Raw genomic sequence first — 14,750 nt, 5'->3', positions numbered from 1 at the left:
ATTCAATGATTCATTCCCCAAGTGACTGCAATGGCTGGTGCTGCAATGGCCGATCTGAAGCTGGGAGCCAGCAACCTCCTCCAGGTCTCCCACGCGGGTTCAGGGTCCCAAGGCTTTGGGCCATCCTTGACTGCTTTGCCAGGCCACAAGCAGGGAGCTGGATGGGAAGCAGGGTTGCCAAGGTTAGAACTGGCACCCATATGGGATTTTGGCTTGTTCAAGGCTAGGACTTTAGTCGCTAGGTCACCACGCTGGGCCCTCTCCTCCATAAATTGTATCTACCTTTCCAACAAAACTAAATACACTTTTTAGAATGAATTTATGTTTAACTGGAACAGCCACTTACCAGACATGGATTGTGAGAACTTCATAGACTCCGTTTTTCAGTTTTACAAGCTGTAAGAAGAGGATAATGAAGCATTGAGCATAGAGTAGCCAGTTGTAGCAAGATGCTTTTTTTTTAGATTTATTTTTTTTAATAATCTTACTTAGTTGATTAAGGTACAAAGGATCAAGAGTTACAGGATGAAAGTGGGTAATACCATTATTTCCACACTAATATTGTCATTTTTTCCCCTGTATCTCAGGTCAAGGGAGAAACAAAGAGAAAAGCCCCAAAGGTGCTTTTTAAATAAAGACTTATGGGGCTGGTATTGCAGTGTAACAAGTGAAGCACCTGCAGTGCTTGATCTATCTGGGTGCCCGTTTGAGTCCCAGGCACTCCATTTCCAATCTAGTTTCTTGCTAGGGAAACAGTGGAAGACGTCCTAAGACCCTGGGACCCTGCATTCACATGGGAGCCCCAGATGAATTTCCTGGCTTTGGCCTAACCAGCCTCAGCTCTTGTGGCCCTTTCAGGAATTAACTAGCAGATGGAAGATTCTCTGCCTCCAACCTAGTACCCCATAACCCTGCCTTTCAAAGAAATAAAATAGAACTTTAAAAATGTGTGTATGTATGTACCTTCTGAAGGCAGCGTGATTGAGGGTGGTGGAGAAGGATTTGGTTTTCTTTCTACAACATGTTCAGGTAATGTATTTCATGCTGTACTCATAATTCTCGCCAAGTTCTTCCTCTGAGCTTCTGGGTTAAGGTAACTAGCACAGGCACCAGCAGTTGAAGAGGCTCAGTCCTGACACATGCACTACAAGATCTAGCTGCCCATTCTCGGGTTCTCCCTGAGGCCTGGGTCTGAGTTCGGTGGTCCGGTCGAGAGTCTTCCAAGAAACCTCACCTGGGTCCATCCTGACTTGGCCGATCAGCTCCCCCAGTTTTCCATGTAAATCACTGGGTGCTAAACCAGCAGGAGCTGGAACTGGGGACAGGCTGAACTGATCTACCCTGAAGCACCCACTAGTTGATGGTGAGGTGAGCCATCCTACTCTGGGGTTGAGGGGTGCCAAGTCCATGAGCCTTGGCACAGTGGTCCAGCAGGGTGCAGGTGTCCCTGCCCGGGTCCTTGGGCCTGCATGCATGATGGGTGCCATGTCTGTGAGCCCCGGGAATAAGGAGTCCAGCAGGGCCCATGTCACCGTGCCCGGGTCCTTCAGCCCCTGCAAAAATGGTCTTCCTCAGTGGTAAAGATAGAGTAGTGGATGGCAGGCCCATATCCACAGAGGATATGGCAGCCCTTTAGAACCTTCATGGTGGAACTAAAAAATGCTTGTTGCTTTTGTGTACCGATGAACATAGACACACCTTTGAAGATGTGAACTTCTGATTCCAAAATGAACTTTGGGAGAGCTCTCATCCTAAGCAAATATCCTATTTTTACCATGGGAAGATCAGACTAACATGAAAATAGTAAGGAAAAACTAAGAATCCATTATTGAGTTTTATATTTGTGTTAGATTACTTTATGACTAACACTTAAAATGAAAACTACAAGATCTCTGTGCCTCTGTGTTGACACCTAATGTATGTGTGTTGTGTCTATGTGATAGTTTTCTAACAATATAGAATACAACTATGTTACTAAAGGCAGGCATCCCCCCAATATGCCACATATATTCTGGCTATTTTTTAAAGTATAAATCAGCATACTCATAGTATACATTTTGTTACTTTCACCATAAATGCCAGACAACTTTTGAGAGCCAAATCAAATGAACTACTTCAACTTTGAGAGCCTCTGGGAAGGGTCCCTAGAAACTGTGATTTTGAAAAACACACCAAAATGTTCTCAAAAATCAGCCAAGATTTGGAACTCCCTCATCCAACGCTCTTTCTCCCCTCCTCCCATCCCCCGCCTTCACCAACAGCCTGTTTCTCAAAGCTAAAAATGATGACTAAATTCAGGCTGTAGTAATTCTTGCAATTTATAAGTCTGGACACCCAAAAGAATCTGAATGTAAAAGCAAACACAGACCCCAAAGGGTTAAAGTAACTGAGAAAGTCCGTGACCCCTGTCTGACTCTAGCTTTGCTCCCTCCACCCTACTTGGCTTTGGTGTCTGCAAAATCATTCTTGAGTACACAGGTGCTTATTACACAGAAAGTAAACTGTACCCCCACTCTCTCCATCTTCTATCCCAATTCCCCTCCCCACAGGGTAATCTCTAAGAGCACCCTATATTATATCTGAAAAAGTTTTATAAGACTTTTTAAAGTGTTTCTTCTGATGAACAACAAAAAATAAGTGAAGTGATCATTTGTACTGATAAACAGGAAACAGCTTTTTTATAAAATTGAGGTCAGAGGGGGAAGACATATAAAGGAGTTCTTAGCTTACTGAGAAAACGAAACTTGGAAAAAGGCGCCAAGATTTTAGTTTCATTTTCAGTCGCGCTAGAACTTTCTGCTTGCTGGGATTGCGTTCCTGCGCAGAGCTCAGAGTGGAGCCGGTTTTCTTCTCCCCAAAGGCGCACACCACTCTCAGCCAGGCTGCCCATTGAATCTCTCTTCTCTTCAGCATCCAGTCCTGTGGAATCACTGAATCCCAAGGTAAGTCTGTTTGTTTGCAGAGAGCCACAGCAGACCTATTAAATTGAAAGGATGATCTCAAATCAAAGCGATTGCAGAACTCTCAAATGCAAATCCACCCAGCTGCTACAGTCTTCCAGAGAGATGCTGTGGGAGCAAGCCGGCCTTCTGGATGAGGCCAGGGGTGCAGAATGCCGGGGTCCTGGCTGAATACTGAGGTGCTTGGGGGACGGGGGCTGGGGAGGGGGGAGACACGCAGGAGTAACCGGATCGCTGAAGAACAACCTTCAGAGGGGACGGGGTGAAGGCTAGAGACTTGGACAGAAAGGAAGTCTGGAAGTTCTCATTGACGCTGCAGCGAGGGAATGAGAAAAGGGGGAGCCGAGCCAGGAAGTGTAGACCCAGCGCGGGAGGGCATTCGCGTCAGGAGGCACCCCGTGTGTTAGCGACAAGTGTGTGTGAGTGCACATGTGTGTGAGATGTGCATGTAGTGTGTGTGGTACCAGCGGCCGGGTATATAAAATGTGTAAGAGACCTGTGTCAGAAGGCTGTATTTGACTTCCTCAAATTAAGAAAATTTTCTGTAGCTACTATTCTTTTTTTTTTTTAATTGGAAAGGCAGATATACAGAGAGGAGAGAGAGAGGAAGATCTTCCATCTGATGATTCACTCCCCAAGTGAGCACAACGGCCGATACCATGCTGATCAGAAGCCAGGAGCCTCTTCCGGGTCCCCCACGCGGGTGCAGGGTCCCAAAGCTTTGGGCCATCCTCGACTGCCTTCCCAGGCCACAAGCAGGGAGCTGGAAGGGAAGCAGAGCTGCCAGGATTAGAACCAGCTACCATATGGGATCCCAGGGCATTCAAGCAGAGGACTTTAGCCGCTAGGCCACGCCACAGGGACCCAAAACATTTTTAAAGATTTATTTATTTTTTTGGAAAGACAGATGTACAGAGAGGAGGAGAAACAGAGAGAAAGATCTTCTATCCATTGATTCACTCCTCAAGTGGCTGCAATGGCCGGTGCTGCGCCAATCTGAAGCCAGGAGCCAGGAACTTCTTTCCGAGTCTCCCATGCAGGGGCAGGGTCCCAAGGCTTTGGGCCGTCCTTGACTGCTTTCCCAGGCCACAAGCAGGAAGCTGGATGGGAAGCATGGTGGCTGGCATTAGAACCCACATCCCTAAGGGATCTTGGTGAGTGCAAGGCAAGGACTTTAGCCACTAGGCTACTGCACAGAAGCCAGTCCTGTGTCTTTTATAGATGTCACCCTTTCCAGGGGTGAGAAGGGCTGGCATTTGGTACAGTGCTTCAGATGCTGCCTGGGGATTTCTTCTCAGAATACCTGGGTTTGAGTCCCAGCTCTGCTTCCCAATCCAGCTTCCTGTTGGTGTGCACTGTGGGAGGCAGCAAGGGATGGCTCCAGCACGCCGCTCCCTGACACCCACATGGAAGATTCAGATGGAATTCTTGATTCCTGGCTTACAGCCAACACAGCCCTGATTGCCCTGGGAACTTGGGGAGAGAGCCAGGAGATGGCAGGTCTTTATGTGTCTCTCTTGCTGTCTCTCCAGTAAAATTAACTAACTCTTAAAAATCCTTTGGCTTTCCACCATTGAAGGCAGTGACCCCTTGCTAGCATCTAGACTTCTCTCGCACCATTTCTCTTCATGCCTCCCGTGCCCCATCAAGCTTAAATTCTGGGCAGATGCAGCAACCCTCTCTTTTGTGACATTATTTCCCTGCTTAACCTGAGCTTCTGCCACACATCATCACTCTGGGTTGAAGTGCTGCTATTCCTTCTCAGAACCTCTGGCTCCTTTCCGTTGTCAGTTTGCACCTTGGCACACATGTTCTTTCCTCCAGAATGCCTACCGAATTCATAGCAGCTTAACTGTTGATATTAGATGCTTCTCTCAGGGCCACACATTATTGCAATTATTTGATGGTTTTTAAAAGATGTATCTCTTTGTTTGAAAAACAGAGTAAAAGAGAGAAAGAAAGGGGGAAAGACAGGACCCCCCCCCAAAAAAACAACAACCAGAAAAAGATCTTCAACCTTCTGCTTACTCCCCAGATGGCCACAAAAGCCCAACTTAGGCAGGGCCAAAATCAGGAGCTAGGAGCTTCTTCTGGGTCTCCCATGTGGGTGCACAGGCTCAAGTGCTGGGGTCACCCTGCACTGCTTTCCCAGGTACATTAAAAGGCAGCTGGATCACAAGTAGAGTGGCCAGAACTAGAACTAGCGCCCAACCATTGTCTCATTCAACCGTGTTTCTTTTCACTCTGTAAACTCTGGGAGGCAAGTGTATGCCCATCCTTAATTTTCTACTGACTCTCCAGTCCCCAGCACCTAGGAGGAATGTAATAAATGTATTTTCAAGTTTTGCTAATACTTATGTAAGATGCACAGATAAAATTCTCTCATCCACTGTTCACCTTCCAACAACCTGAGCTCAGCCAGGCCAAAGCCAGGAGCTAGGAACTCAATGTGGGACTCTAGTACTGGATCCATTACTCGCTGCCTCCCAGGTGCTCATCAGCAGGAAGCCTCAATGGCACTCAAGCACAGGATCTCAGATGTAGAATATAGGATCTCAAAGTGTGGCTTGATTTCTGTGCCACCTACCCACTCCTTAATAAACATTTTCGAATAAAGTGCTGAATGTATGTAGCGTGTACTATGTAATCTACTTAACCATAAATTTAAGATACCTGTTCTGATGCTTTCAATTGCAGCATGGACATGCAGAATCCTGGTTCATCTATGGTGAGAGAATCATTTTACCCAGACTTGGTCATCAATGTTGGAAAGATGACCATTAGTCAAAATTGCAGCCAAATACCTAAAACGCAGAAGCAGGAAGAAAAAAACAACGTTGCCCAGGCTGCATGTGCTTTATTAAACTCAGGAGGAGGAGTGATTCGCGTGGAGATGGATGACAAGCATGGCCAGCCTGGGGAACTGAGACAGGATTTTCAAGAGTCTTGGAGAGACCTTATTCAGTCTCCAGATTTGCAGACTTTCTTTGAGACCAAGCAACAGGGGAAGTACTTTCACATTTTTGTAAAATCGTGGAGCCAGAAACCTTTCCCTGGAGACAGCTCCCCCAACCCCCGCCTCTGCAGCCTGGAAACTTATCTGTACTGTAGATCTGGCACCTCCGTGTCAACCATGAGCTCAACACAGGCCTTCAGGTTCCTGAAGTCCAAGAAACAACAAAGTGTGCAGCGTCATCCAGTTCATGAAGGGGGTCCACCTTGTAAAACACCCAAAGTTGAATGGCACAGCAGCCCTGCCTCTGATCCCGCTTCCCACATTTTCCAAAGCAGCAGTCTTGAATATGGTGAAATCTTGCCTTTTTCTGAGTCCCAGTTTGTAGAGTTCAAACAATTCAGCACAGATTGCATCAAAAAATATGTGAAAGACACCATTCCAAAGTACGTCTCTGCGTTTGCGAACAGTGAAGGGGGCTATCTTTTCATTGGAGTGCAAGATAAAACTAACAAAGTCATTGGATGTGAAAAAGAAAAGGTTGACTCTGACTCTCTAAAAAATGTTATATCCACAGCATTTACCAATTTGCCCATTGTCCATTTCTGCTCTTCCCAAGCAACAGTGAGCTATAGTTCCAAATTCATAAATGTGATTCGCAACGGAGAATTGTATGGTTACTTATGTGCAATCAAAGTGGAACCATTCTGCTGTGCAGTGTTCTCCACAGCACCCAGGTCGTGGCAGGTGAAAGAGACAAAGGTGTCCAGGCTGACTGCTGAGGAGTGGGTGCGCATGATGGTGGGCCCAGACCCAATAACAGGTAAGAGAGTGCAAACCCCTCCCTCTCTGTTCTTTCTGCCTGTGAATTTGAGTTCCCATCATCTGAAAATTTGCTTACTTTAAGTAGTTTTTATTATAATTATTTGAAAGGCAGATTTATGGAAAAGGAGAGAGAGAAAAAGAGAGAACGAGAGATCTTTCATCTACTGGTCCACTCCCCAAATGACTGCAATAGCTGGAGCTGAGCTAGTCCAAAGTTGGGAGCTAAGAGCTGCTTCTGGGTCTCCTATGTGGATGCAAGGTACCAAGGACCTGAGCCATCACCTGCTGCTTTCCTAGGCCATAGACAGGGAGCTGGATTGAAAATAGAGCAACCGGGATATGAGCAAATGCACATATGGGATGCCAGTGTTGAAAGGAAGAGGAAGATCTTTGAAAATAAAATAAAATAAAACAAATCTTTTTTAAAAAAATGGCTAAGGATTGGCCTGTTGAAGCACCATGTTGGGCCCTCAAGAAAGTTGCTTTCTTTGATCTCTATCATATATGAGAAAATTTTTTCTCTCTTTTTTTTTAAGATTTATTTATTATTCATTTTTATTACAAAGTCAGATAAACAAAGAGGAGGAGAGACAGAGAGGAAGATGTTCTGTCCAATGATTCACTCCCCAAGTGAGCGCAACAGCTGGTGCTGCGCCAATCCCAAGCCGGGAACCAGGAACTTCTTTCCAGGTCTCCCACATGGGTGCAGGGTCCCAAAGCTTTGGGCCGTCCTCGACTGCTTTCCCAGGCCACAAGCAGATAGCTGGATGGGAAGTGGAGCTTCCGGGATTAGAACTGGCGCCCATATGGGATTCTGGGGCGTTCAAGGCGAGGACTTTAGCCACTAGACAATGGCGCTGGGCCTGAAAAAATATTGCTGGTGAAAAAAAAAAAGCTAAGAACATATTTTGCGGGCCCTGCAGCGTGGCCTAGCGGCTTAAGTCTCGCCTTGAACGGCCTGGGATCCCATATGGGCGCCGGTTCTAATCCTGGCAGCTCCACTTCCTATCCAGCTCTCTACTTGGGGCCTGGGAAAGTAGTTGAGGACAGCCCAAAGCTTTGGGATCCTGCACTCATGTGGGAGACCTGGAGGAAGTTCCTGGCTCCTGGCTCCGGATCGTCACAGCACCGGCCATTGTGCTCACTTGGTGAGTGAATCATTGGACAGAAGATCTTCTCTGTCTCTCCTTCTCTCTGTATATCTGACTTTGTAATAAAAATAAATAAAAATTTAAAAAAAAAGAACATATTTTGCAAATAGTTATTTCCCACACAACAAATAAAAACAAAATTTAAAATATAGTCCTAGGGCCCGACGCAATGGCGCAGTGGTTAAGGTCCTCGCCTTGCACGCGCCCGGGAACCCATATAAGCACCAGTTCATGTCCCAGCTGCTGTACTTCCTATCCAGCTCCCTGCCTGTGGCCTGGGAAAGCAGTCGAGGACGGCCCAAAGCTTTGGGACCCTGCACCCATGTGGGAGACCCAGAAGAAGTTCCTGGCTTCGGATCGGCATAGCATCAGCCACTGCGCCTCACTTGGGGAGTGAATCATTGGACGGAAGATCTTCCTCTCTGTCTCTCCTCTCTGTATATCCGCCTTTCCAATAAAAATAAAATCTAAAAGAAATAATAATTTTTTTAAAATAAAATAAAATATAGTCCTAGTTTAACTATGTATTATTGATAATCCTTCCATAAAGATTTGCTTGAGCTTCAAAATAACCATTATTCTGTATCTTAATTTAGTATAAGATCAACCCTAGGAGACAAGAGCCAGTGTTGGGTGAGGCTTAAGGTGGGGTTATGAAGGTGCAGAGATACAAAACACATGGTGACTATAATCTTTAAAAAGAAAGATTTTATTTATTTATTTGGAAAGCCATATTTACAGAGAGAAGGAAAGATGGAAAGAAAGATCTTCTGTCCACTGGTTCACTCCCTGAGTGGCTGCAATGGCCGGAGCTGAGTCAATCTGAAGACAGGAACCAAGGGCGTCTTCAAGTCTCCCTCATGCGTACATGGTCCCAAGGATTTGAGCTATCCTCTATTGCTTTCCCAGGTCACAAGCAGGAGGATAGATGGGAAGTGGAGCAACCAGGATATGAACCAGTGCCTATATGAGATCCTGGTGGATGTGAGGCAAGGATTTAGCTACTAGGGTATCTAGTCAGGCCAGTGATTAGATGCTTAGTGGAGTATTTGTTTCACTTTAATACAAGGGAAAAGCTATTCAGATGTAATATTATTATTATTCATTGGAAAGGTAGATTTACAGGGAAAAGGAGAGACAGAAAGATCTTCCATCTGCTGGTTCACTCCTCAGATGGTCACAGCAGTCAGAGCTGAGCAGATGTGAAGCCTGTAGTTTCTTCACGGTCTCCCAAGCAGATGCAGGGTTTCAGGGCTTTTCCAGGTCATAAGCAGGGAGCTAAATGGGAAGTGGAACAGCCAGAACATGAACCAGTACCCATAAGGGGTCCCAGAACTTGGAGGTGGAGGATTAGCTGGTCCCAGAACTTGGAGGTGGAGGATTAGCTGGTTGAGCCAATGTGTTGGCTCCAAGAGAGAGCATTATGCTGGTTGGATAAACTTTGACTCAAGATGCAGAAGTAATGGGTAGGCATTGGGGTGCAGCAAGTTAAGCAGGCAGTTAACCACATTCCATCTCTGAGTGCTGGTTTGAGTCTTGCCTCCTCAGTTTCCAGTCTAAGCTCTTTGGGAGGTGACAGATGATGGCTTAAATACTACAGTCACCCAGGTGATGACTGACTTCAAGTTGGTCCAGGTCTGGCTGCAGCAGGGTTTTTGTTTTGTTTAAGATTTATTTTTTTTTTAATTGGAAAGGCAGATGTGGGCCCAGCACAGTGGGATCCCATATGAGCGCCGGTTCTAATCCCGATGATTCACTCCCAAAGTGGCTGCAACGGCCGGTGCTGCACCGATCCTAAGCCAGGAGCCAGGAACTTGTTTCCTGGTCTCTCCCCTGCGGGTGCAGAGTCCCAATTGGGCCATCCTCAACTGCTTTCCCAGGCCACAAGCAGGGAGCTGGATGGGAAGCGGAGCTGCCGGGATTAGAACTGCCGCCTATATGGGATCCTGGCACATTCAAGGAGAGGACCTTAACCACTCTGCTGTCGTGCCGAGCCCTGCAGCAGGGTTTTGGAAAGTGAATCACTGCATGGAAAATCTCTCTACCCCTTCCACTCTCTTTGTTCTGTTGTTCCTTCAAATAAAAGGGATTTTGTTTGTTTGTTTGTTTTCTGTTTTTGGTTAGTGGCGGAGGAGGGGGGTGTTTTTAATTCGAAAGAAGTGCTCTTTAATGGTAAAGCTTTGAAAATCCTGGCAAAGCAATGTGACTTCCTTATCTAAATTGCATTGTGTCAGATAAAATTTAGTCACTGATTTGTAAAGCCTAATCCAATGGTGAGGAATAATAAAATAATACAGATCTGTTGTTTTTTCCCCTAGAGCTGAGCGAAGCTTTTGAATCCCAGCTGAGTGTGTCCCATGGGCCTCCACTCTGCAGGCCAGTGTATTCTAAGAAAGGTCTGGAACACAAAGAAGATCTCCAACGAAATTTATTTCCAGGTACTGACTGCCGGTCTTTGCATTTGGAGAAAGGGGGATTATCAAATACATCTGACTGACACAAATCCACAAGATTTCAGTGCAGTAAATCCAAGTATGATAAAAATCCCACTGCTGCAAGGCTCTTGGGCGTGAGTTTCAGGTGGCCTTAGAAAAATCATTGGCTTAGCATTTGCCAAATCTGGCTCATTATCACAACCCAGTGGGGGGGTTAAACATGCAGCTGTGAAGGTCCCCAACAAGACCACGTAAACAGGATGAGGCCTCGGCACACGCACCTGAGCAGGCTTCCACCTGGTTCTGATGCCCTTCGAGTGGAAACCACCAATTGATTATAACTGCAAGCAAAATGTTAGGTGGGGTAGGGAGTGCCACACCCTCAGCCAGCCTTTTCACGAGTGAAGGAATTCCATCTGTAAAAGGAATACACAGATTTACCTGGTAGAACATGAAAACACAGTGAAAATCATGAGCAATTTCTCCTGGAAGAGGCTAAAAAGATAAGTCAGGAGTGTTCCTGGGATAGCAGAAAACAATAATTCAAGACTTCAGACGATGCTCGTCAACCCTGCTCCCCACTATCCAAATTTTTATTTTTTGCCAGGTTTTATAAAGAAGTTCCTACACTAGAGAAAAGGAAATATAGATTTCTAGTGGAGATCTAAAAAATTTATTTATTTTAATTGGAAAGTCACCATACAGAGAAGAGATGAGGTAAAGAAAAAGATCTTCTGTCTGAGGATTCACTCGCTAAGTGGCTGCAATGGCCAGAGCCAAGCAGACCCAACAGCTAGGAGCTTCTTCTGGGTCTCCCACATGGGTGCAGGGTCCCAAGGTTTTGGGCCATCCTTAACTGTTTTCTCAGGCTACAAACAGGGAGCTGGATAGGAAGTAGAGCAGATGGGACATGAACTGGTGCTTATATGGGTTCCTGGTGCATGCAAGGCAAGGATTTAGCTACTAGGGTTTTCGCACCAAGCCCAGGGATATGGTTTATTTGACTTCACACACTGAACACATTCATTATGAGCTCTAACTACAGACTACAATATGCAAGCCCCCTATATGTCTAAACTTTTATTAAGGACCAAGTAACTAATAAATTAGACCAAAGATTCATTTTCAGAGAGCTTCTTTACTTACCCAAAATCCTTGCAGTCATTAGCTCATAAGAAACCATTTTAGGTCCCGGCGCAATAGTGTAGTGGTTAAAATCATCGCCTCGCATGCGCTGGGATCCCATGTGGGCACCAGTTCTAATCCCAGCGGCCCTGCTTCCCATTCAGCTCCCTGCTTGTGGCCTGGGAAAGCAGTTGAGGATGGCCCAAGGCCTTGGGACCCTGCACCAGCATGGGAGACTCAGAGGAGCTCCTGGCTCCTGACTTCGGATTAGCTCAGCTCCAGCCGTTGTGGTCGCTTAGGAAGTGAACCATCAGATGGAAGATCTTCCTTTCTGTCTCTCCTCCTCTCTGTATATCTGACTTTGCAATAAAAATAAATAAAATCTTTAAAAAAAATATTTTTTAAACTCCATAATAACACTCTGAGAAACAAGCATAAATGAATATGTGATTCTCACTTTCTAAGGATAACATGTCTTATTTTGGTTGGCACATTCTAATTTCTTGAGGGGCGACATCACTCAATTTAACCAGACCTTCAGGCTCCAGGTGAAATGGAGTTTTTCCCAAAGCTTGTATACCATTATTGTGGGGTCTTACTTTCTCTGCTAAATGTTATATGTGATTCATACAAAGTAATACCAACATGCTTCTTCAATCCTTATTTTTTCATGTCTAGTGCCAGAAGGACGCTTGGAATATTCTCCCCGCTCCCTCTGGAATGACCTGTCCTCAGAGCATAAAGAACTGAAGGAGCTAATACGTGAGCAAATGCGCCCTTTCTCCCGAGGAATTCTGATCCTTTCTAGAAGCTGGGCGGTGGACCTGCACTTACCTGCCAACTCAAACGTCATCTGTGATGCTCTGCTGATAGCACAGAACAGCCCCCCAGTTCTGCATACCATTCTCAAAGAGCAGGATGCAAAAGGGCAGGAGTACTGCACCCACACCGCCTTGACTTTGAAGCAGCAGCTGGTGAACATGGGGGGCTACACCGGGAAGGTGTGCGTCATGACCAAGGTCCTTTGCCTGTGTCCTCAGAACCAGGGCGAGTTGCTGCAGGGGTCATGCCCTCCGATAGAACACCCGCTGTCCTACAGTCTTACAGACTCCCAGGACATGGAAGCCCTGCTGCAGGCCCTCGTGGTGGTCCTCCTCGGCTTCAGATCTTTCCTAAGCGATCAGCTAGGCTGTGAGATTCTACATCTGCTCACCACCCAACAGTATGAGATACTCTCGAAAAACCTGCGCAAGAGCAGAAAATTGTTTGTGCACGGCTTGCCTGGCACAGGGAAGACGGTCATGGCTGTGATGATCATGGAGAAGCTCAGGAATATGTTTCATTGCGAGACAGACAGAATTCTCTATGTTTGTGAGAACCAGCCTCTGAGGGATTTTATCGGGTAAGCAGCTAGATCTTAGGTCTGTGCATGCAATTTTATATGGGTTTATTTTTGTTCTGCTAAGTCACCTTGTTGCTTGGGAATAAGACAATAACATGATCTGTGACAAAATTATTTCATTCAGGGAAGCAGGAGGGAGTAAATTTTTTTTTTTATTTAAAGAAAACTTGTCATTTTAACTTCTTAAAATTTATTTGGGACACACACAGAGTAAGCAAGACAGACAGACACAGAGAGAAAGCTCACATTCTCTGATTATTTCTCCAAATGCCTGAGAAACTGAGAATTCCATCCAGGTCTCCATGGGGGTGGGAGGGATCCAGTTACTTAACTAGTAGTTAAACTTCCAGGCCAAACACCTGCTCTGTCATTTTACTTTTTACAGGGGGAAAAAGATCTGCAAGGCAGTGACACGGAAAACATTCATGAAAGAGGACTTTAAAAATATTCAACATATCATCATTGATGAAGCTCAGAACTTCCGCACTGAAGATGGACCCTGGTATGAGAAGGCAAAAGCCATCACTCAGACAAAAAATGGTCACCCTGGAATTCTATGGATCTTTCTGGACTATTTTCAGATCAGCCACTTGAGCACAACTGGGCTTCCCCCTTTCTATCGGCAATATCCAAAAGAAGAACTCACTCGAGTGGTGCGTAATGCGGATGAAATAGCCAAGTACCTCCAGAAACTAATGCAGCACATCGAAGGAAATCCTCCATGTAACTTCCCCACAGAGTACCTAGAGCTCCTTCCTGCAGTTGAATGGGTTCCAGGTGTTCAAGGAACTTTGATAATCAAGAAAAACTTGACTGTGGATGAAACAGTGACCTACGTGGCAGACACCTGCAACACTCTATTTGCAAAGGGCTACTCTCCCAAAGATGTTGCTATGCTTGTGAGCACCCACGATGAAGTGAATTGTTATGAGCAAAATATCTCAAGAAAAATGAGGAAGAAAATGTGGGTGACGATTAAGACTGCAGATGATACCTCAGGGAATAGCATTGTGCTGGACAGCGTGCGGAGGTTCTCGGGCCTGGAGAGGAACATCGTGTTTGGAATCCACCCAAAGACAGCTGATGACACCATCTTAAACAATTTTCTGGCCTGTCTGGCTTCCAGAGCCAGACAGCAGCTCTATATACTATGGCCTCATTAGTATTAGGAAGAATCACAATCAAAAACAGGAGATGATTCCTATGGTAATGTCAGAGAAATTCTGATTGATACCTGCAAGAGCTTTTTCTCTTTTTTTCTTAATTTTTGAATTTTTGAAATGATGTATTTTTTAAATTTTATTTTTGATTTTATGATGCAATCCTGTAGGCTGTGCGATCTCCCTAGCCTCTCCCCAAACTCCCTCCTCCAACTGATTTCCCCCATATTATTACAATAGCATAGCCCTTCGAAAGCAGTCATAAGTCCGTCATTCTGTTATTTCAGTGTGTCCTGACATTGCTGGTACAGATAATGGCAGAGAGTCCAGCATCCTATTGTCAAGAGTTCATCTTCGGTTTGCAAGTGGAGATGCATGCTGCATTGCATCGTCACATCTGGATGTGACAGTCTCTATTATGCTGTTACTGTACTTTCCCTTAAATGAGAAGCCATGAAACAAAGTCAACAACAGGAATAAAGTTAGAACAAAATTCTTACAGCACCATGGAGTTAAGTAACATGTTACTGCATAACCAATGTGTTAATGAAGAAATGAAAAAGGAAACACAAAAGCTTCCTGGGGAAGATGATACTACTGTGTGAAGTATGAGTCAGTGAAGAGTTTAATCAGAGAAAAGAAACTATTTTGAAGAAATGAAAATGAAACAAAAATATCAAAACCCAGGGTTTGCAGCAAAAACAATATTGAAAGCGTTATTGATCTTACAATTTGCATG

The 14,750-nt window shown here is 45.3% G+C and overlaps 1 protein-coding gene across 1 annotated transcript; it reads left to right on the top strand.

The window, feature by feature from the left end:
- Positions 1-2,756: 2,756 nt before the first annotated feature.
- Positions 2,757-14,279, top strand: LOC121170305 (schlafen family member 13-like). Its single transcript, XM_041001383.1, has 5 exons — positions 2,757-2,942; positions 5,658-6,736; positions 10,208-10,327; positions 12,128-12,851; positions 13,237-14,279. Exons 2-5 carry the CDS (start codon positions 5,659-5,661, stop codon positions 14,012-14,014), a joined length of 2,700 nt encoding a protein of 899 aa, XP_040857317.1. The 5' UTR covers positions 2,757-2,942; position 5,658; the 3' UTR covers positions 14,015-14,279.
- The last annotated feature ends 471 nt before the right edge of the window (positions 14,280-14,750 follow it).

Source organism: Ochotona curzoniae, unplaced genomic scaffold (genome assembly GCF_017591425.1).
Source record: "Ochotona curzoniae isolate NIBS_2020 unplaced genomic scaffold, NIBS_Ocur_1.0 scaffold_2453, whole genome shotgun sequence".
Classification (NCBI taxonomy): domain Eukaryota; kingdom Metazoa; phylum Chordata; class Mammalia; order Lagomorpha; family Ochotonidae; genus Ochotona; species Ochotona curzoniae.
The sequence above is the reverse complement of the archived record's forward strand: the minus strand, read 5'-3'. Positions and strand labels throughout refer to the sequence as shown.